The 23894-nt window shown below is 37.1% G+C and overlaps 1 protein-coding gene across 8 annotated transcripts in view; it reads left to right on the top strand.

Moving 5' to 3' along the window:
* PCDH17 (protocadherin 17) overlaps positions 1–23894 on the top strand; it is a 105301-nt gene that overhangs the window by 25440 nt on the left and 55967 nt on the right. For 5 of the 8 annotated variants that reach the window (XM_034758386.1, XM_034758390.1, XM_034758389.1 and 2 more), the window contains 2 exons: positions 9719–9777; positions 9909–10081. In XM_034758386.1, coding sequence (XP_034614277.1) covers positions 9719–9777; positions 9909–10081 — 232 coding nt within the window. Of the gene's footprint in view, positions 1–9718; positions 9778–9908; positions 10082–15131; positions 15287–23894 lie in introns of all 8 variants that reach the window. The other 3 variants (XM_034758391.1, XM_034758392.1, XM_034758387.1) reach the window with 2 other exon arrangements.

The following is a 23894-nucleotide window of genomic DNA, read 5'->3' as shown; positions in this document are numbered from 1 at the left end:
GGGGTCCATGTTACACTAAAATTATACTTACAAGCTCCAATCACACCAAGATTATATAGCATGACACAGAGGCTAAATAAGCACTGAAATTACATAGCGCTTCAGGTATTCATTCCTAAAGCATGCTTAGTTTCATAACCTTTCTTGTATTTTTCCTGGCACAGATTCTGTCTCATACAGGGGGGATAGTACACACATATCCCCTAGCACTTCTCCTACATGTGTGGCACACAGGTAGAGTGTCTTGTAAAATTACAGGATTACTTAGAACAAGCAGGAAACGTGTTGTGATAAGTGAGCGTGATTTAATGTCCTCTCAGTGATGGTATGCTGTTCTGTTGTCTGAGGTTCATGTGATGGAAAATAATGATTAGACAGGTGTTTCTTCAGCTTGTGGGATCAAATTCCTGAAATATTTTATATAGTGTAGAGACAGATGTACACAACATAACCTTATAATCCCATTTCACAGCTTTTCCAAATACCGGAGAGCTCGATAAATAGAAAGCCGATTATATTGGTAGCATAACTCCATTAATAGGATTCAGATCTACATTATTGACAAGTCAGTGCTGTTAATATGATCCAGTATATTAACTTGACAGGAAAAACTAGAACGATAGGATGCATCTGCAGCCTAATTGACAGGGAAGCTCTTTCAAAAGGTTCTTAATGTGGTTTTTATTGACAGTGTGGCTCTAGTAAGTACATATCGTTGGTCAACAGTGAAAATATATTGGATACAACTATACTAGTAGGCTAGAGTGTAGTAGTTACTGTTCTGGTTTCCCATACTGCCATCTTAACTTTGATATAAGTCATATCAAGTCCCCTCATAAGAACTTCACAAATACCTCTTAAAGCATCAGTCTCGACTGCAATGCTCACAGGCATTTGACATGTTGTGAATTATTTTAAATGTGCTCATCTTTTTTTTTTTAAATGAATAGAGGCAATACAGAGTAATGTAATAATGTGTCATGAATTTCATTATGTTTATTTATTTATTCTGTTCTGCGATAGCAGAGGCAGAGCTATTGTATTTTCAGCCAGAGCTCTTTATACAGTGTGGTATTTGGCACATCTTTCTATATGCATTTCTTGTGCCTTCTCCAAAAAATAGTTTGTTTTAAAAAGTCATATTATCATTAAATAAATATTTTGAGACTATTTTTCCTTCACCTTGTTTATGTTCTCATCAGATGTTCACATCTCATGTGAATGAGGCTCACAGACCTCCTAGTGAAAAAAAATCTATTATGCAGCAAAGGGAAGCAAGAGTTGGGCCTTCAAAGCATTCCCTCTGATTCCCATTTTAGTAGGAGAGGAGTCATGGGCTGAATGAGGCTGTCACCCTTTCCCCAGTTCTCTTTTTCACGGAGAGAGATTTGGCTGCTAGGTGTCTCTTGCATCTCCTCTTGCAGTGATGGGGAGAAAAAGGGATGTGTTAGTCTGAAAGAGCTTTCCCTCTGAGGAGGGGAAGAATTAATCATGAAGAGATTGCATTCTCTCGTATGTCTTTTATTTCAGATGCGAATTTGGCCAGGATCTGTCCATCCCCTTTCCCATCTATCTTTCACTTTTCCTTTTTACAAGGGCCAGGGGAAAATCTGGCAAGTATTCTTGAGTCTTTTGTGTGTGGTGAATTGCCAAGTACACCATTGGCAGAACTTGGCAAATAAATAATAATACATGGATTGGGAACTGATTTGGCCAGGATAATCTGTGATACTCCAGTTTATTATATCAGATGGAGAGAGTGGTGGATATCACTCATTCTTTTGTTCTCTGCTTTCTGGGGTAGGTGTGTATATGGGTATGAAAGTGCAATCCATTGCCTTCCCACAAGAATCCTACTTCCTTTGGGCAAAAGAAATGCATGCTATCAGCAACCTGCAGTCAGTATCCCTACAGCAGAGGCCAGTGGTACACATCTTCACATGTGCCCTTGTTTATTTTTGGTATCATGTGTTTTCTTAATGAAAATGTGTTTTTGCACAATATCATATGTCATATAAGCACGCTGTACATTTTCTAATATGGAAACCCACATTTTACAAGTGTAAAGCTTACCAGCCATGTATATATATGTAATATAAAATATACCTCAATGGTGCAATTCCAGAAAGAAATGAGAGCACAGCACATAAGAGGACAATTGTTCCTAGATTTGTCTAAAATGGTTTCACTTTTTATTTCTATCCTCCAAATAGCTAAAATTCTTCATTACTGATTTATGTACAACTCTTTGTTCGCTGTTGGGCCAATACCTTTTGTTAATGGTAAAGGTCTGAGGTTTAAAATTTTTATACCAAAATAAAAAAATAAGTCTTCAGGCCAAACACACTCAGCAGCAGATTTACCAAGAAATCTTTTCTTTCTCTTTGTGGAAAATTGTACCATGTAGAACATAAACAGTTTCTAACAAAATCAAGACAATTGTCTGTTCTCTCAAAACTAGATTTGGCAGAAAACAGTTCTTTTGTCTTGCAAAGTGATTGCCAGTATGTAAGAGCTCTGTTTCACTGGAAGGAAAATACTTGGAATTAAGGTTTTCAAGAAAAGAATTGGAAGATGCTTGAATTAGATATTAAGTGGCAGCCTGATAAAGGGGAGCGATGTTCCATTTCATTTTCTGCTAATGTTTAATTAAAAAGATGTTAGAGTCAGCAAAGACATTTTGCTTTATTGTAGTTTCAGGTATGAACATCTACATAAAATAGACTTGCATTGAATCACACATTTTGCAGATGTCATGCTTGTTCTTGTAATTCTGAGAAAGATTATGAATATTCTAGTTGCCTAATATTCATAAATCTGCTTAATGTTTGTCTTCTTTTTTAGATATTAGAATAAATCTTCTAATATGGCAGTTATTTCTGGGCATAATTTGTCAAGAATACTTGAATACCATGTTTCTCAAAATTTTTCTGGAATTGTGTTGTTTTTAGACGTTTATTTTTACAAGGGAGGGAGCTGTCAAGTTGCAAGCTTGAATTTTCTGTCTGATTTTCTAATTATCTTATACAAGCTAATTAGAAATGTACCAATAGTGGATTTCAGTCTGGAGAATTACAGTGTAATAGTGGGCCTAATTTTGCAAAACAGCTTTTAAATTTGCACCTATGATTTTGGAAGTTCTACACATGCACAAACACCCAAATTTGCACCAGTAAAAACCTTTGCATGCACTGATGTGGGATTTTGTGCACACAAATATTAAGAGGCAAGGTTCAGGTCCCTTTTGGAAATTAAATACTCATCTAAGGGACGTAATGATGTTTCCAACATGGATCCAGATCATACTCTTCTGTCATAATACCCAAGGGAGATGACTCTGGAGGGGAAAATCTCCACAGGTAAGATGAAGTTGCCCTATGTTGTCCCACTGGGAAATAGTGGGATGCGTGCAAACCAGGTGGATCCCAGAGGGTGTACCTTTCTCCTGCGAATCTTCCCAAAAGAACAAAACCTCTAGAGACATTGTGGAAATCTTCATTTACAAAACATCAAAACCATTTCATTTCAACTAATGTAGATTTCAGTGCTCACATTCCTCCCTTGCGTGGATTCACAGAAATTAGAAATAGGAGAGACCTCTTAGTTCAGCAAGGCTATCCTCCCCTGCCACTAGAGGAATGTTCACTGTAATACAACATCATCTAGTGCTGTTTCCAGTCTTGTTTAAAATGTTTCAAATGGTGGGGCTTTCATATCTTTCTATAGGAGACTATCCCACTCTAGTGGATCTCATTAGGAAGTTGTTCCTAATATTCAGCCTATTTATATCTCAATTTCCTCCTTTCCTTTCTCTTAAATTAATCTTTTTGCAAGTAGTAGCTATTGTAAAATTAAATAGTAGAACCTAACCAGTGGACATGCAAATTTCTGGGTCACATGGTTGTGAATTTGGGAATTGAGAATTCTAAGTTCCCCATATGTAAGGAATAAGCAACTGCAGTGTTGGTTTACTGAAATTTATTTCTTCTGAGTTCACAGATCCCAGCTGGTATCACAGAATGTGGATGGGTAGGTGTGTACCACAGCATGCAATTTCGAATTCCATCCGGCCAGCATTTCGTATGACTAATAGCAGAATTTGTATGTGTGTTCTTCATCAGTACTTTATTATCACCATGCTTGATCCCTGTCTAATGCACTGTGTTAGATAATTTTACTCAGTGAACATCTTGAATTCCAAATCTCCAAAATCTGATGCTAAAAAAGCTGTCCTTTGTGGGGTTTTGGTGGGAAGGTGGGTAATGCTATCTGCCTGTTCAATTTGGGAGCAGACCAGGGTGCATTAGTGTAGCCCCTTGGATGGGCTACTCCAGGCTTCAGATTAGTAGCTGTTGCCCTGCACCCCTGATATGGGGATTCCTGATCACTGAATACATGTAAAGTTCTGTCACCTCTCTGCCCAAATATATTTGAATCTGGTGTAGAAAACACCTCCCTAGCAGCCAGCATGGCTGCCCCAAGTAGGCCCTATTATGCAATGGTTCTGTGGACAGTTCTAATAATTATAAATGGCAGTTCAGTTCTGATTCTTGAACATCCGTTCAACATCTAGTTCAGATAAAAGCTGACCAATAAATTATTTCCTAAGAATTAAAATTATCAAGAGAACTGCTTAGATTGCAACATTTACAATCATAAATAGTGTTTAATAGAGGTGTAGTTTGCCTGCCCTTTTATCTTCCTTCTCCTCCAAACACAAAAGCCTGAATTCTCTGCTGTTGTAATGCCACTAAGCCTTAAAGTTTGACTCTGTTACTCTGGTTGTGTGATACCAGTGGCACTTGAGGTTTTATCCTATAGTCCTTACTCAAGTAATTAAAATCCCATTACAGTCAATAAAACTCTATAAATGAGTGTGTTGCATGTAAATGAGTTCAAAAGTTAGCAAGGAATATGGGCATACAGTATACCACTAATAATATCTGCAGCTAATAACATGGAAAGGTTTTGGGTGGTCAGAGTGCAACAAAATGCTTTTTGCTGGTGCTAGGTTTTTCAAAAGCCATACATTGCTTAGAACTGCAGCTGTGTGGGTATAAAGTGGTATGACTAATACATCTGCTGAAAATATTTAAGAAGACGTTTGGTGAAAATATTTCGTATCAACTTTCATCAGTATTACATTTAAATTTTTTTTTAATGTTTGCTCATTTAGGCTGGGATTGTCAATAGAACCCATGTGAGTTAGGCACCCAAATCAATTAAATCAGTTTGAGTTGGGAACCTGACTCCCTTAAGCACCTTTGAAAATCTCTGCCTCAAAGCTTAATGTTTAGTATTTATTATCAATGGTTACAGTGTATGTAAGGACGGGGGGCTTTATGTTTTTTGCCGCCCCAAGTACGGCAGTCAGGCGGCCTTCGGTGGCATGCCTGCGGGCGGTCCACTGGTCATGCGGATTCGGCGGTGTTTCTGTAGGTGATCTGCCGATCCCACCGAAGGCTGCCTGACTGCCACCCTCACAGCAACTGACATGCCGCCCCCCGCGGCTTGCCGCCCCAGGCACGCGCTTGCTGTGCTGGTGCCGCCCCTGTGTAAGGATAGTATATGTAAGGATTTTGTCCTCTAGCTTAGAGTGCCCTGCTATAGCTCATTATTGGTAGGGAGTTTCCAAGCTTAAGTGGTAAAAGTCTATGTTTCTGGAGTTGAAGGAGTAGGATTTTACACTTAGTTCTGCAACTATACATAGATTATCTAGTAATTGTGTGTGTTCTTCTGTAACAATGGACTTATTGTAGGATGGCACCCAACTGTTTGTTTTTCTGCTAAGTATAATATGAAGAAAATCAGTTGAATTATTATTGAGTTACAGGTCATTAACCTTTACTTTGAATATGGAGCTTCAGGGTAGCAGCTCCATAGTTAAGATTGCAATTAGGGTTCCATTATGAACCCTGTTTTTCTTATCCCTTGTAACTTGGCATAGAAAAAGTATTTTCAGCTAAAATTCAAATGTATGTATGCAAAAGAATGTTAGTTTATACAAAAAAAAAAATTAAAATAATGGAAATGGGAAGTAAATAATCAAATACTCACTCCATACAGCCTCTTGAATAAATGTTTGTTCATAAAACGTCACATCTAATATTCAAAAAACAACTTTAACTCTGATGCCATATACCGAACTGTCATCCATCTAGCAGGGTTATGCTTTACACCATAACACCTACAACATTAGATATTTTATAACTCTTAGTTCTAAATCCTTTCGCTGCCACCCCTCCCTCCAGCTCCTCTGTGATTCTCTGGCAGCGGAAAGCAGACAGCTTGCTCACTCAGTCAACTGGGTTTTCCCTTAAGTAGGCAAATCCCCAGGTGATACAAATCTGGTATAGCCTACTGTATGCATCTTGTTGCTATCCCCCTTGGCATTGGAGACGGAAGGGGGTGTGGCCAGAACACACATTGCTCTGAGAATACTGGCAATACTGTTATGGGGCAAGTACAAAACAGTGTAACATGGCTTGCTCTGTCTTGCACCAGTGATCAAATACATTCAGATGATCCCGAGATTGGAAGGGAAAGATGGAGAAAAGCCATCTAAACCCTTTCCCCAGGTATACCATTTGCACTGGCCCATGGATTACATATGAAAGTGTAATAATATGTTCTAGACCTACTCTATCTCTCTTCCTTTATATAAGTAAGTAATGTGCAAGCCTTGGTGAAGGAAAAGAAATTAATTGTTTATTATTATTATTATTTATTAATTTAAATATCATAACCCTGAGTGTCTCGGAGGAAGGAGGGTGAGAAGTTTGCAGAAATGGCCTGTTGTGATTTGGTTATTATTCCTTGGGAGGATATGTATGATACAGATGGTGTGAGGATTGGTGCAGTTCCAAGAATCTAGACAAAGTTTGAACAGAGTATTATGAGGCATGGGCATAGATGTAAGGTGGATTGAGCTAAATTTAATATCTGGCTTGTATCTGTAAGATAGCATCTTTGACTTTAGGAAGATAAAAAAGGAAATTATATTGAGCTATCCAGTCTATATAAATATACTGGATGAGGTAACTTTGGCTTTTTTGCCTCATAGTGGAATGATAGATGGGAACAGTGTTGATTCTGGGTGGTCTCTTGAACATAATAGATCGTTGGGATTAGGAAGAGGCAAATGTCTGATTATTGAAGATAAGAGGAAGAGGTTGGCATCTCTGGCCAATAATAGTTAAGATGAATGGGATCTGGAAAATGGTCTGTGGTTGGTTCTATTGGCTATAACCATTATGCTGGGTTGGATGACCTGTGATTTGTGAACAGTGGTAGACTGTTTTCAGAATATATATACTGTAGGTTGGGTAAGTATAAGAGCGTTTCTGGTCTATAGGCTGAGATTGAACAGGATATGGGGGCAGAATTAAAGTTGTTTTGGGGATATGTTATGTGGTATTTAACGTGAACACTTAAGAGAGAACATAAGTATTCTTACAGTTTATCTGCCTTCCCCCATTCCATTATTGTTATTTTAATTCCTTTAAATAACTAATTTTTAAAACTGTACTATTCATTGATATATGTACATTATAGCCTACATGTTAAGTAGCAAGCTTAATAGAAATAAAAAGCTAACAGAGGCTTTTTTTGATAGTAGATATTAAGGATCAGGTTTCAAAAGGGCCAAGCACCAAACTGCTTCTGTTTAGGCATCTAAATGAAATGGCTGGATTTTCAAAAGTGTTCAGCTCCCTACAGCTCCTACTGTGAGCACTTTTCAAAATCTAGCCTCAATAGTGAGAACTGAGCACTTCTGAAAATCTGGTCCTAAGAGATTTGCCTAAGGTCACACAAAAAGCAAATGAAAGAGCTGGGATTAGAACCCGTAATTCCAAAGTTCCAGTTCTCTAGACTACATTTTCTTAGGTTATACCTAAGAATATGATATTTCCCACAACAGAATTCCCTTTTACCTTCTAACATCTGAATAAAATCAGTTGCTATATGCATATGTAAACCTCTATATTTGAAAAGCACTGTGAAGATTTGAGGCTACAACAATGAATTGGAGACATAAATCTAAAACATTTTATTTTGAAAAAAGAGGAGTAAAAGTCTGATTCTATTGTCAGACATATGATTTGCATTGCTATGCCTCTTAAAAGAAAACTCTCACATGTGCAAAATCAGATTATTTTTAAATCAACATACACAGTGTGGTGCATTTCAAATCTGAAATTTGAAACTACTTCAAATGTTAATACAAAATGCCTGGTTATACTGTACCAGCTGTCTGTGCCAAAGAGTTAATAAGCAGTAAGGGGGAAAAAACCCACAGAATAAATACTCTTCTTTAATTAGTGGGTGAGAGAATGTAGTTTTTTCCCCCACATAATCTGTAGTTTTAAAAAAAACCCACCACAAGTTATATAGTTTATTTTGCATATACTGGGAGACTGATAGATGTTTGATAGTTGGTTGCAGCAAGCAACTTAGAAGAATAGATTTCAGATGTAGGGTCACATTCTCCCAAACTTCCCATGCACCCTACAAACGGCAGCAAATCATTCTTATTGCAGTGGGTCTTCATCAGTTGCACATAACAATAAACAAACCTAAGAAATTAAGTTGGGAGCGAATAGGGAAAACAAATATTTAAGAGACTAGTCATTTATGTAAACACTTGTCCTGCAACATTAAACCTTACCTTGGGCCTTCTGCTTCGTTAATTAAGTGCTCCCTGTGTTACTGATACTTATGCGCTAGATGCTGTTCCAGAACTCATTGCTGCGGAGCATAATGGCGTGATATGAAGTGTTTCAGAAAACAGTAGAAGCTTTGTCGCTAAGTCAGCTGCAAGAAGAAGTGACGTGTATGAATGTATAGTATATGGTGTTTTATGAAAGATACAGTCTCTTTCTCTCTCTTTCACCAAAAGAACTGTAGTTGATGATACAAGGGGAATTCAGTTCCCTTTGGCAGAACTCCATGTCAGTCTGGATGCTGTAAAAACTCCTGTTCTACAGTTACTTAGCTCATACTGCTAAAAATACACTAGTCACAGACTTTATAAAATATCTTCTTTTTAAAAAATGTTTGGCAACAACAATCATTTAATGTTATTGTGTGCATGCATTCCCTATTGTTCAGATACAGCTATTAATACTGATGAGAATTAATTAGAGAGACAAAATCAAATATATGCATAAAGCTTGCATTTGTTTCCAGTAATATTTAAAAGAAAAGACTCATAAGCCACAAACACAAAGATTCTTGAACTAGTTTTTTTGCAATTCAAAAGCAATGTACTAGTTTAAATGAAATTGTATTCAGCAATAAAGGCGTCAGAATCCCAGTAGATGATGTAACTATGTTAAAAATGAGTATTATTGAATAATTCACTTTTGTAATATGCAAAAATTGGGTAATTTTTTCTTTCCTCTCTAATAACCATCAGTCTTAATATCTAACTAATGAAAAAACATAAACAGTGTCATCTGTCAGGTTACTGACAGAGAATACCACTTATTGGAGCCTCATTGTTTACTTTAGCAGGTAATTTGTGGACCGGAATCATTTAATTGTTCTGAGTACATAATTACATGCCAGCATTTTCCAATTTAATTAAAATGTACAAATCTGAAGATTAAGGGATTTTTTTGAATTATTAATCATTTCTCCTCTAGGAAATCTTGTTGCTCTGCAGGAGATTTGTCCAGTGTACAACTATACGTATTTTTTTCCTTCTCTTTCACAGACAGACAATTTTCCCGCAGAGCCCAATTACATGGGCAGCAGGCAGCAGTTTGTTCAAAGGTAAGGCCTATTAAATAACTTTCTCGGCTTCCCCATTTGCATTCTTGTCAAAATTGCTTTGCCAGAGAGTACAATTCAAATTGGAACAAGTAAATACAACTCTTTCTCTTTTTTTTAAATATGTATTTCAGTAGCTCCACGTTCAAGGACCCAGAAAGAGCCAGCTTGAGGGACAGCGGGCATGGGGACAGTGATCAGGCTGACAGTGACCAAGACACTAACAAAGGCTCCTGCTGTGACATGTCTGTTAGGGAGGCACTCAAGATGAAAACTACTTCAACTAAAAGCCAGCCACTTGAGCAAGGTGAGTGAAGCTTTCAATGCCTACAAAATGTAAAGCTTAAGCAATCATTATAAACCTATTAGTGCTACAGTTGGAGTTTATCATGGTGGAATAGCCCATTGATAATACTATCAGATGAAACAGTAAATCTTGGCCCAGAGCAAAGAATGTTCAATATCTTTAAGTATGAACATGAAACTGCAATAGCCTTTTTTTTATTCCAAAGAAGATTTAAAAAATCATTAAAAATTAGTATTTTTCCAAAACTATTAAAGTATACTTTGTTTGCATGGACATTTCCATATATGTATAGTGTACAGTCTTTCTGCCTAGGCATGCCTTGAAAATTGAAATTAGATATGATTACAACAACAGACAAAATAACATCCAGTTATTTCTATTCTTTACATAGTTTGGAGTGAGGTTTAAGAAAAGACCTGGGATATCAGAGGGGAAAAAAAACAAAAAACTGGATCAGAAGAAATTTTCAGTTCATGGCTATATTTTCCTATTTGTAACATTGACTTCACTATTCATTGCAATATAAGAAGCAAAGTGTCAAATAATGGCATCATATGATTTTCAGTATAATCATTTCATTCACACCCTAAGAAAGACGCAGATAAGTGTCTGTGAAGCTGCTACAATGATTTATACTAGGACAGCGGCAATGCTCTATAAGCATACATTCTGATAAATAAGCATGTTTATTGCCTCAAAGTCTGTGTCCAATTCATTTTTTTTATGCCTTTTCACTAATTATATTTTCTATTTCAAAGAAATATGACATTTCCTAACAATGTCAGCCAAACTGAATGCTCCAGCATCATGTGTGTTTGTGTGTTTTGTTTGTAGTCTCAAAGGCAATGAGGAAATGAACAAATGAATTCTTTTGAATTTACTGTCACGTATCTGTTAGTCATTTTACTCTGTTGTGTGGAAAGTGATTCACAATGTTAAGGATATTTAAAAATTGATTAATTAAGTCATTCTTAATGAGAAGCTATATTTATAATTAAGCAGAAATACATTATAAGCTTTTTATTAATTGGTGATTAATTGGAACTAGATTTTTGCCTCTAGCACAGTCTGATCTGTAGCACATTCATCAGCAAATACATGCTCTACTTCATTTTTCTGATCATGTTGAGATTGCAATATAATTTTTGTTGTGTACAATATTTATAATGCTGCAGTATAATTTATTCTGTGTGTATTGGAGGGTTGACCTCATACAAGGCCTTGTTTTCCAAGTAATAAATGCCAGAAAGATTATTTTTTTTCCTGACCTTTTACCACAGTGACTCTGCTTATAATTGGACATTGATCTGTATAAAGATGCAGTGCTGGACTTTAAAAAAAAAAGAAAGAAACTGTTTGAACATGGATCTAAGTTTCTCAGTTTTTGTATAGAAAACAGAGGACAGGGTCTCCAGGCTTCAACATAACAGGTAACCTGAAAGTACAATGGAATTCCAAAAGACTAAAAAAAAGTAGAATTAGGAAAGTTATGTTCTAATAATATAAACAAAACAGGTGCATTTTTAGAAAAGGGTTAAAAGACAGTTTGTATTATTGCATTTTGTGCAGCAACATGTTATATACATCAACCCAGGTACAGGTCAGATTACAAAAAGACTAATAAGCAAATTTAGTCAACCATTCGTATTGCTTATTTTTGTAATCATGCAAAGAGCTATTCAGAAGTTTGCATTTGTCATCATATCTGGATGAGGGGTCCTATTAATCAAAAAACTACTCATGCAATTGGCTCATATTACTTCCTCAGTTTCTTTTTATACAGAAATTGAACTATGAATGTTAAGTGCAATCTGTTGCTGAATATCAGCAGGAAGCATTTAGGTAAACCTGTTTTGGGGGGTTTACACAACAAATTAAATGTAAACATAGAGATGGCAAAGGGAGCTATTTTTCAAATGTAATTAAAAAGGGTAATGATATTCATTTGTTGTTTCCTGTGAGTTCTTCAGTAACAAAATGGATGGTAGAGTTATGTAGACTAAGGTTCCAAAGCTTCACTAAACTTCATATGGACACAGAGATTCATCCATGCAGAGATCATTGCAGGAATGAAACCCAAAAGCCCAATTCTGTTCCTACTGAATCAATGATTGCTTTACTGTTGATTTTAATGCAAGCAGTATTGGGCTCAATAATTGTACCTGCACCAGTGTATTCTTTCTCTTCAGAAAATAGGTTTTGTTTTTTGAATGAAAAGGCTAGTTTGTGGGAGGAGAGGTGTGACAAATAAGATAGTGAAAGAAAATGGTCTTAAGTATCTTAAGTATCAGAGGGGTAGCCGTGTTAGTCTGAATCTGTAAAAAGCAACAGAGGGTCCTGTGGCACCTTTGAGACTAACAGCATATGCTCCCAATACTTCTGTTAGTCTCAAAGGTGCCACAGGACCCTCTGTTGAAAATGGTCTTGTTTTCCATAAAGAAAAATTGCCTTCCAGGGTAAAGGAAATGAAAGAGTGGCCAAAAACCAGCTGTATAGACCAGAGCTCAAAGTGGTAGCAGAATTACTGGCTCTGTCATCATTCTAGTTTGCACTCAAGGATGGAAAACCATCAATTTGTAACAAAAAATTAAGCCAGGTGGTGTTTGTTTAAATAGATTTAAAATGCTGTTGCTTTTGTTGATCTGAGGTCAATTGGAATTATTAGGTGTTCAGCACTTTTTAATATCAGACGGTGTTTAAATGGATTCAGGAACCTAATGTTAGGGTTTTGAAACTCTTGGCCTGAGTTTGTGTCTGCAAACTTTTGTATATAATTTCCAAGCATTCCTATCTGAAGTATAGCTCCAGGCCCAGCCATGGTAGCAGCAGCGGGAACACTAGTGTGAACTGGTTACTGATATGTTAACAACTGTGTCATCTAACCTGGCTCAGAGCAGGTCTAAATGACAGGGTGGTTAAATGTCAGTGGTTGATCTACACTTATGCTACCACCTGTACAGCCACACAGTGGTAGCAAAATGGGAAATTTTATGAAAAAAATGTCTAGGGTAGAAATAGCTTCTGGCTGGATATGGGGATCTGCACAACCCACTCACTTTTCGGCTTCCACCAAAGGAAAGAAACAGTGGTGAGCAAAGCCCCGATACTTCTGCTGTTGAGAAAGTTTGATTTTGAAGGGGAAGTCTACAGATGGCACTTTTTGTTTCGCGCTGCCTGAATACTATTAAATATGGGAGGAACTGCAAATGAGGGAATTTTTATCAAAACTAGACATTTGGCCTCAATGGAAAAAAAACACACACTTTTAAAAAAGTCACTGGAACAATAAGTCTTGTGTACTAAACAAGCATGTCTTCATTCAGTTATTTCAGTGAAGCCATCCTGCTGTATACTTCAGTCCTCTCTTTCTATAAAAACGTCTAGCTGTCTTTTAAACTTATTTACACTATCTGATTCACTATTCTTACTAAGCAATTATTCAATATGCTTATGGTTTTGTCAGAATTTTTTGTTTATGCCTCATTTTTAGGTTGTATCCCTGAGTTATTTTAACCCTTTCACCAGACAGGACAGTTTGAACTCATTCCGTTTGTTAAACACTTTTAACAGCTTTGAATAGTTCCTGTTAAGTTACTTTGAAACTCTTTGCTGCTCCAACTGAAATAGCTCATAGTATTTTTTTTTTCAATAGTATTTTTTAAATACTGGAATCATCCTTTTGGATACCTATGGTTTAAACATAAGGGCAATAATATATTTTCCTGGAAAAGGTGACCAGAACTGAAAATCATATTCTAAATGGTATCTAGAAAATGACTAGTACAATAGCAAAATAATTTGTATTCCATCCTTCTGTTAGTGCATCCTAGAAATCTATTTTCCATTTCTTGCAGCTATCCACAAAGCTGGATTTTTTTCTAATAACCCCTAAATCCTTTTCCTGGTTAGAATGCTGCAGGATTTCTATTTCATTTCTATTTTGGTTTACATCCTGTGTTTTTCCTACTTTTTCCTACATACAACTATTTTTTTCATTTTATTGTCAAAATTACTTTTGAGATCAAGTCTCTCTGAATCTGATAGCCTTGCTCAATATTTGCTGTGACACAAGGTGTGGTATCAGAATTTCAAATATATGGTATCAAAGTTTGCTTTTCATCCACACCTCACAGGAGGAGTTTGCGTAAATGCTGTTGCCTAGTTAACAATAACTTTATTCTTGAGAGAAAAGAAAGGACAGAGGAGCCTCCTGAGAGGAAGATTAGAAGGAAATTCTTCAAGATTCATGTCAGAGACTCCTTTAAACCCTATAATCTGCTTGCCAGGTTTCTCTGCAAGAGGGTACAGTTTTGCCCTAATTTACACAACACAGCTAACCAGTATAAAAGGGGCAAAATGAACACCCAAGAAAAATAAGAGATACTAAAGCATCAACTCCAAAATATAATACTTCTTTCTTCTTACAACAAAAATACATATGCATCTTAACTGAAGTAGGCCTACCTGCAACATTCTTATAACAAAAACATTATCAGTGTTTTAACATCTGAAAGAATATTCTGAACTCTTGAGTTTGTCCACAGAACAAAGTCCCTTAAAGTCTGTTGTAGCTTATTTGTTGATTTTTTCTACTCTTTGAGCAAGAGTGTGATTATTTATTCTTAAAATCTAGTACTCTGCATTGATTCCCCAATAGTAAGCATGAGATTATCAGAATTTTTAACCAAGAATTTTTCTGATCTCCCCCTTGATAGCCTCGTCACAATTCCTGAGGTCCCCAGGATAATTAAAAGCCAGTGGGATCTGTTTAATTGACTGAAAATCAGCCCTTGATGGTCAGTGAGGAAAGATCAGGCACAATTCTGTTCTGCTCTCTGACACCATCACCAATGCTTTTTATGCCATTAGGAATGATGGGTTGCTATACAAGTGCATTAATTTAATGAGATATCCAAACAAGAAGATTGTGGAGAAATTCCTTTTCACAGTTTGGTGATTGCCTCTGCTGAGAAACTGATTCAGGTTGGGAGTCCCCCAAAAACTGACACAACCTATGAAATATTTTGTTCAACATTGCTTCCTCCCATAGGTTTTTCCCCCCGGACAGAACATCTTCTATCACATTCTCTCTGTGCCCAGAATGTGAATAGCTGTCAGACTGCACTACTTGTTCTGACGCCACCTAAGAATCTTTATGTCCAAGAGTATCATCCACTCCAACTTGGTTACCCCTAACATGGTCAGGTAAGAGACTACCTTGCTGTTGTATGTCAGGACTTGCACGCAATACCCATTCTTCACTTTCATCTGATTCAGTGTTATCCAGACCCAGAGCAATGCCAGCTTGTTTATACGTAGAGTCTCTTACCTTTTGATGTCCCAGAGACTTTTCTCATTCTAATTTAGAAGTATCAGTTTCTAGATCTATAGAGTATAGAAACTATTTGATAGTGTCCAAAAGAAATGAGGTTTTATCCCTCATTTGTTCCTTACCATACATTCCCTGGTATTCCCACCCCTTTTCTGACTTCTGTGTTTTAAGCAAGCACATCTGTTAGTTTTATGTAAGCAGTTGCCATGGGAAATGCTAGCAACAAAGCTGTTGTATCAATGAAATGACCTATCTAGCCAGATGTCTCTGACCAAATCAGTAACCAACACCCTGTGAGATATTTGGGTAATGCGATATCATTTTAACAATGGGGATTTTAGTTTAAGACTCAGAACCCACTGTGGCTTTTATTATTTATTTATGGATTTTATGATCAGTTCCAAAGGTTTCTTAATTTTCTGCAGTGAGTAGGATCTGATGAGAAACAGTAAAATTAAAGAGTCCCATTCAATTACATTACATAATGGCACAGAGCTAAAAAGTGAAATTTTTTAAAGTGCTTATGTACAAATGCTAGAAGTCTAAGTATTAAGATGGGTGAACTTGAGGGCTCATACTAAATGAGGGTATTGATATAATAGGCATCACAGAAACTTGGTGGAATGAGCATAACTACTGTAACACGGTAATACCAGGGTACAAAATATATCAGAAGGACAGAATAGGTCGTACTGGTAGGGGAATGGTGCTATATATGAAAGAAAGCATAGAGTCAAATGAAGTAAAAATCTTAAATGAACCAAACTGTACCATAGAATCTCTATGGATAGTAAGTCCATGCCTGAATAATAAGAATTTAGCAATACGGATATACTACTGCCCATCTGACCAGGATAGTGATAGTGACTGTGAAGTGCTCAGGGAGATTAGAAAGGTTATAAAAATTTTAAAAACTCAGTAGTAATGGGGGTTTCAATTATCTGACTGAATACATGTCACATCAGGATGGGCAGCAGAGATAAAGTTTCTTGACATCTTAAATGACTGTTTCTTGGAACCCACAAGAGGAGAGGCAATTCTTTATTTAGTCTTAAGTGGAGCACAGGATCTTGTCCAAGAGGTTAACATAGCTGAACTGCTTGGTAATAGTGACCATAGCATAATAAAATTTAACATCCCTGTTGGGGGGAGGGAGAAACACCAAAGCAGCCCACCCCAGTACTATTTAATTTCGGAAAGGGCAGCTACACAAAAAAGAGGAAGTTAATTAAACAGAAATTAAAAGGTACAGTGCCAAAACTGAAATCCTTGCAAGCTGCATGGAAACTTTTTAAAGATACCATAATAGAGGCTCAATTTAAATGTATACCCCAAATTAAAAAAAAACATAGTTAGAGGACCAAAAAAATGCCAACATGGCTAAACAACAAAGTAAAAGAAGCAGATAGAGGCAGAAAAGGAATCTTTTAAAAAGTGGAAGTTAAATTCCATTGAGAAAATAGAAAGGAGCATAAACTCTGGCAAGTGAAGTGTAAAAATATAATTAGGAAGGCCAAAAAAGAATTTGGAAGAAAAGCTAGACAAAGACTCAAAAAGTAACAGAAAAAAAAAAGTACATCAGAAGCACGAAGCCTGCTAAACAACCAGTGGGGCAACTGGATGATTGAGATGCTAAAGGAGTACTCAAAGAAGATAAGGTCTTCACTGCTGAGGATGTGAGGGAGATTTCCAAACCTGAGCCATTCTTTTTAGATGACAAATCTGAGGAACTGTCCCTGATTGATGTGCCATTAGAGGAGGGTTTTGGAACAAATTGATAAGTTAAACAGTAATAAGTCACCAGGACAAGATGGTATTCACCCAAGAATTCTGAAGGAACACAAATGTGAAATTTCAGCACTACTAACTGTAGTATATAACCTATCATTTAAATCAGCTTCTGTACAAGATGCCTGGAGGATAGCTAATGTGATGCCAATTTTGAAAAAAGGCTCCAGAGGCAATCCTGGCAAATACAGGCTGGTAAGCCTAACTTCAGTACCAGCCAAATTGGTTGAAACTATAGTAAAGAACAGAATTATCAGCCACATAGATTAACATGAATTATTTGGGAAGTAAACATGGTTTTTGTAAAGAGAAATCATGACTCACTAATCTACTAGAATTCTTTGAGGGGGTCAACAAGCATGTGGACAAGGGTGATCCAGTGGATATAGTGTACTTAGATTTTCATAAAGCCTTTGACAAGGTCCCTCACCAGAGGCTCTTAAGCAAACTAAGCTGTCATGGGAAGGTCCTCTCATGGATCAGTAACTGGTTAAAAGATAGGAAACAAAGGATGGGAATAAATTGTCAGTTTTCAGAATGGAGAGCGGCAAATAGTGATGTCCCCCAAGGGTCTGTACTGTGATCAGTACTGTCCAACATATTCATCAATGATCTGTAAAAAGGGGTAAAAAGTGAGGTGGCAAAATTTGCAGATAATACAAAACTACTCAAGATAGTTGAGTCCAGAGCAGACTGTGAAGAGTTACAAAGGGATCTCACAAAACTGGATGACTGGGCAACAAAATGGCAGATGAAATTCAGTGTTGATAAATGCAAAGTAATGCACATTGGAAAACATAATCCCAATGATACATATAAAACGATGGGGTCTTAATTATCTGTTACCACTCAAGAAAGAGATCTTTAAGTCATTGTGGATAGTTCTCTGACAACATCCACTCAGTGTGCAGCAGCAGTTAAAAAGCTAACAAAATGTTGGAAATTATTAAGAAAGGGATAGATAATAAGACAGCAAATATCATATTGCCTGTATATAAACCCATGGTATGTCCACATCTTGAATACTGTGTGCTGTTGTGGTCACCCCATCTCAAAAAAGATATATTGGAAAAGGTACAGAAAAGGGCAACAAAAATGATTAGGGGTATGGATCAGGTTCCATCTGAGAAGAGAAAAGACGAGGACTTTCAGCTTGGAAAGAGATGACTTAGGAGGAATATGATAGTGATCTATAAAACCATGACTGCTGTGGAGAAAATAAATAAGGAAGTGTTATTTACTCCTCATAACAGAAGAACTAGGGGTCACCAAATGAAATTAATAGGCAGCAGGTTTAAAACAAGTAAAAGGAAGTATTTATTCACACACCCACAGTCTACCTGTGGAACTCTTTGCCAGAGGATGTTATGAAGGCCAAGACTATAACATGGTTAAAAAAAGAACTAGATAGGTTCATGGAGGATAGGTCCCTCAATGGCTATTAGCCAGGATGGGCACGAATGCAAAAGTGTGCTCTGAAGTGTCCCTAGCCTCTGTTTGCCAGAAGCTGGGAATGGGAGACAGGGGATAGATAATTTGATGATTACCTGTTCTGTTCATTCCCTCTGAAGTATCTGTCATTGACCACTGTCAGAAGACAGGATAATGGGCTAGATGGACCATTGGTCTGACCCAGTATGTTCTTATCAGTAGATTGTTCAAGAAATCAGTACTTCTAAGCTTGCGAGTCTGATCAACTGTACCGCTGGCCGCGTCCTCCTCATGAAAGTCCTAGGTGAAGGAAACAGACTGAACATTGTGAATTTCCATTGGTGTATTACTGCTTTTGACACAATCATCTAGCATTTTTGGTAATAATAATACTCAAATGGCTTTGCTGAAGTCCACTTTTGCTTAAAAAGTTCTCCTGTTGAATCTTATAAGCTGTCCATTTTGAATGCTTATAGAACTAAATACTTGTTCAAGGGTTTTAAAGGTAGCACAAGCCAAAACCAAGACTTTCTGACCAAAAATATAGATCTGAACTAGTCTCTGCAAATGTACTGCCCCTCTAATATTTCATAGCGACCTCTCCTGTAAGACCAATGAGCATAAAAGATATGCATTAGCAAAGTTCAGCCACAAGTGGTTGGGCTAGATGCAAAAATTATTGGATGAAATTACATGGCCTTTGTTATGTAGAAGGCCAGACCAGATGATCATAACATCTAAAATGTGTGATTCTGAGAAGTATCTCAGAATCCCCCCAAATTATATTTTGAACAAAACTAAGCCTGAGCCTGTCTGACATCCAGCTCGTATTTACTGAACTGGAGGATGTACAGTGTGTTTATTATATTGTGAGAGGAAGGGTTTGTTTTTGTTTTTTTGTCCCATCCTTTAAAAGTCCTTTAATAATGAATCCCCTTTTTGTTTGCATGTTTTGTTTTTAAACTCGAGTCTACCAGTTAATTTTTAGATTGAATGTCTGCATTTTCAGTCTCAATTCCATATTGAACGTAGGTTCTCTGATGGCATTTTGTGATGTCAGGCCAGGAGACAATAACAGCTGCTGAGAAGCAGGGTCCAAGCCAATATGCTGGGTTTCTGCCATAAAGACAAGAGAATTCCTGCATGCTGCCTCCCTCCACCAATATGCTCCCCTCAAGTCTTTGAAGCTTTTGGGAGCTCTAGCAGTGGGAGCAAACGGGGAGTGGGATGAGGAAGAGGATGCTATGCTAAAAATGGACAGAAAAATTATATGAAGTGTTGACCCTCTGATGGGAGAAGGGGTCAGGTTAGTGTCTCTATCTATTTACTGCCCTTATATATAAAACAGATAAATTTAGGCAGATGTTACAGGAGTTGAAGAGTCAGTGAGCAGCACACTTTGCATGAAAATACCCATTATCACAAGCTGCGTTTCAGTTGGAGTTGGGTTCATCCATACGAGATTTTCAACCAAAATTTTGTTTGGGCTCACCACTAGGATATCCTGGTGTATTGGCAATGTACTTAAGTATATGGGAGAAACTAAATAAAGCTATTTAGACAAAAAAATAGGGGGAAACTCTCTATGACTGACTTTCAAAACATACCGAAAACTACTTGTGTATCTATATGGAAATAGAAATGTGTCTTTGCAATACAAAGGGATAATCAGACAGCAGGGCATTGTATGTGCACCATTTGCTGTGTTATGCCACTTTGTCAGACAACATTTTACAGGCTACTTCGTTTTTTCTCCCAACAATTCACCTTACATTTTAACTGGAGGTTGGCCATCCCAGACAGCTGTACTTTCCCAGTTCTACCCCAAGCCTACCAGTCTGCTCCTCTCCTTCAGGGACCTTCTTCCCATTGGCTGTGGGAAAGAAGACTTGTCCTGTGGGACTGGCTCCCAGCCCTGCTATTTGAAGGGTCAGTTGTGAAATGATTTCCATATTTTTGCATCTATATCTTTATGTTTTTATTTTGTAGACACAGTTTCAGCACCAGATTAATTTGCTGTATGATGCTGATGAACTCTTAAAGGGGAAAGGATTGAAATCTGACCTGGATAAATATTACTCCAATTCAAATGCTGTTTGCTTGGTGTGCTTGTTTGCACATCAGTACCTAGGATATTCCTCAAGCTCACAACTGTTTAACAACAGGTCTTGTGTTTGAACTCTGGGTGTAAAGGGTAAGGTTTGGGAGCTATACTGTAGATGCTCATTTCTACATGTATTTCTGAAAGCTAGAAATGCAGAAGTCATCTCCCCTCCCCTCCCCACTCACTCCTTAATACCCTCACCCCCAGTTTAAGACTCTATACCTTTTTCTGTAATCCTTATTTTGAAATCACCTTAGCTGTAGTCAGGAACAAAGTCATAGTACTGTGATTTGTTCTTGGAAGTCTTGGAATTCATAAGTATTTCACATAGTAAAGCTTTGTGCTTTTTTACTGCAAGAAAAGCAGAGAAAAGGCTCACAGTGCTCAGTAAGATGAAGCACTTCTGTGTCAAAATTATTATCTTGAGCTAACAATGTTCTTTCAGATTCTTTCTGTAAATGGAAAGAAAAGTGGGGGCATTGAGAGATCAACAACTTTGGAACAAGGCAACCAAAAAAGAGACAGTTCTTATTGTTTTAGGTTTTATATATTTTTCTGTGTAGTAAACAGCTATTCTGTTGTGCTTACTTTTGTTAATAGAAATTTTAGGCATACACATATAAATTCATGGTGACTTCATAAAACCCATACTTTTATGACAGGATTGTACCCTTTACTCTTTTTGTGAGAAAGTTCTTGGTTTGGTGGGCTAATATTATAACTTTCCCTTCCTTTATTATAGTTTCTTGTATGGAATTCAGTTTTATTTAAAAGTACGTGTCTATGTTTGTGTGTGTATCCAGTTATTTAAATTACATAATTAGAGCATGTACATAATTAAATGCGATGATGGGCCATATCCTCCCTCCCTAGATTAAAATGCACAGAAGGGGAAAATTTGCATTGAATAATCCCAAGGCTTTTTGTCAGTAAGCATCCTCTCCTCTATGACACATGGCTGGCTGTGGTGCAGAACTGGCAGGAGGTGTGGACTGCTGAGTGCTCCGAGGCAAGAATCCATAGAATATAATAATACTACTTAGCATTTATAGGGGCTTTGCTTAGACACAGGGCTGTAACAACATTAACTGATTAAAACTAATTTCAAGTTGGGTCTAAACCCCAGGGATGCTAATGTATATGTACTCAATGTGTATGTATATGTACTCAATGCACTCTGCCACCATACACTTATCAGCTACCCCAAAATTCAAAATGGCAGCTGAGCTGGCTTCCATGTCCTGCTACCACTTCCCCTTCATCCCAGCAGCTGTTCTCATATAACCTCCTTGTCCCGAGTGGGCTTCATATGTTGTGAAAGAGACTTATTGCTCCTGAGAGCAGCAGGAACTTCTGATGCATATTTCATCATGTTACAGTTCTTTATACTGAGAACACTCCATGTATAACAGATGTTCTTTGACTACTACCCTTTCCTGAAGGTGACATGCCCTTTTTTTTATGTTGCCGCTCTGCTGTCTGTTTTCTACAGGAGCTAATAGTGGCTACGTGTTACTAGGGGATGATGCTGCATAGCAGCCCTTGTACAGCATGCCAAGCTACATTTAATTCCATCTGCTCCCCTGTGCTACACAGAATGGAGGGGAGCATTTGCCCAATGTAACAAAGTTATGCTGTGACATCAGAAAATCTTTATTTAAATCTGTAAATGTGTTGTACAAATTTAGGACCAAATTCTGCTAGCCTTATTCAGGTGAATAGTCTCATTGAAATCAAGGCAATCAAGCAAGATAGAACCCACAACTCCTAATATTTCAGATGTTAACTTTTTCTTTAATAGTATGTTATTAACCAACAGTTTCTGAAAGTTGATTATTTAAAGAATCCCAGTTTATTTTGAATTATAGGAGCAGTGTGAAAAATTCAAACATGTACATTTCTTATACCTGTTCCCAGACTCTAAAAGTGAATGCAGTTTGCAAGTGTGCTCTTATGCCAGGGCAGTCAGTTAACCTCTGTGTTTGTGAAGTTTAATAATTCTAGGGTAAAAACTGCTGCTGGCTAAAACTTAGTGTACACTATCAAAGTGAGAGAATGTTTTATAAGAGGAAAGATTTAAAATGTTAGTGTTTTTTTAAATAGTGCATTAATGGGCACTTTAGAAAAACTTAATATAGGAAGACTTGGCTGTTTTAACAGAATATTTAACTTCAGCCCTCCTCCTTGTGGGTTATTGTGAGCTTGCATAACTCAAACCAGTTTTTATGTAAAAACTGAAGTTCAGCAGTCTCATTGGGCCAAATCCTTGGATGCCTCGCCTGCCCAAATAAGGTTCAAAAGATTTGTGCAGGCCAGGTGCAGCAGAAGGACAGCACCACCTTTCATACTGTGAAGAAAATCTCTGTGATAGTCTCTGTAGTGTGAGTGGCCGCAAAAAGTGGCCACTATACAAATCCACTGTTCCTAAACCCCACATATAGGAAAAGCATGTGTTGTTTCTACTTCTCCATTCCTAGGGTCTGTGGGCTGTTGATGTTGAGGATTCTGACCTTTAGCCCTGTGACTTTTTTGTTGATGTGAGCAAAGCCCACATTAAAGGGCTTTGCTCCATTTCTAGTATTTGGCCTTTGGTCTGTAAATTTATAATATTATCAATATTTTTTTCTAATCTGAAGAAGGAATAACTTTTTATTTGCTGTGTAACTTTGAAAATTATCTGCTGCATCTTTGCAATAATTATTTAATAAAATGCCAGCCTCCCATCTTTTTTCCAGCAATATTCCATTGATAGTGTAAAATCTGCATGTATGATTAACAGTATATTCTTAGGATATGGTTCTAACAATTTTAGAGAGGATTGGCTATGAGAATAGTTGCAAAACAATTTCAGTTAAATTCCTATGCTTTTGGACTGATTTTTTAAATACTTGCTATCTGTCCAAAGGCAAATATGTTCAGAAAGTTTTAACTAATTCCCTTCACAATCCCTTTTTGATTTTGAAAGGTGTGAAAAAATACTTTTTCCATTAAAAAAAATTCTGGCTAAACTTCTTTAGGCAAGGCTTTGAGATTGTGACCTCTAGCAAAGAAAAGTTAAAATTGCTTTGAGCACCATCAATTGGCAACATTGCATACAACATTTTTTTCTGCTCTCTCAGTTTTTCAGTGCAAAACATTACTACAGTAGAACGTCAGAG

This window comes from Trachemys scripta, chromosome 1, assembly GCF_013100865.1.
Source record: "Trachemys scripta elegans isolate TJP31775 chromosome 1, CAS_Tse_1.0, whole genome shotgun sequence".
Taxonomy (NCBI): Eukaryota; Metazoa; Chordata; order Testudines; family Emydidae; genus Trachemys; species Trachemys scripta.
This window is presented reverse-complemented; position numbering and strand designations above follow the sequence as displayed.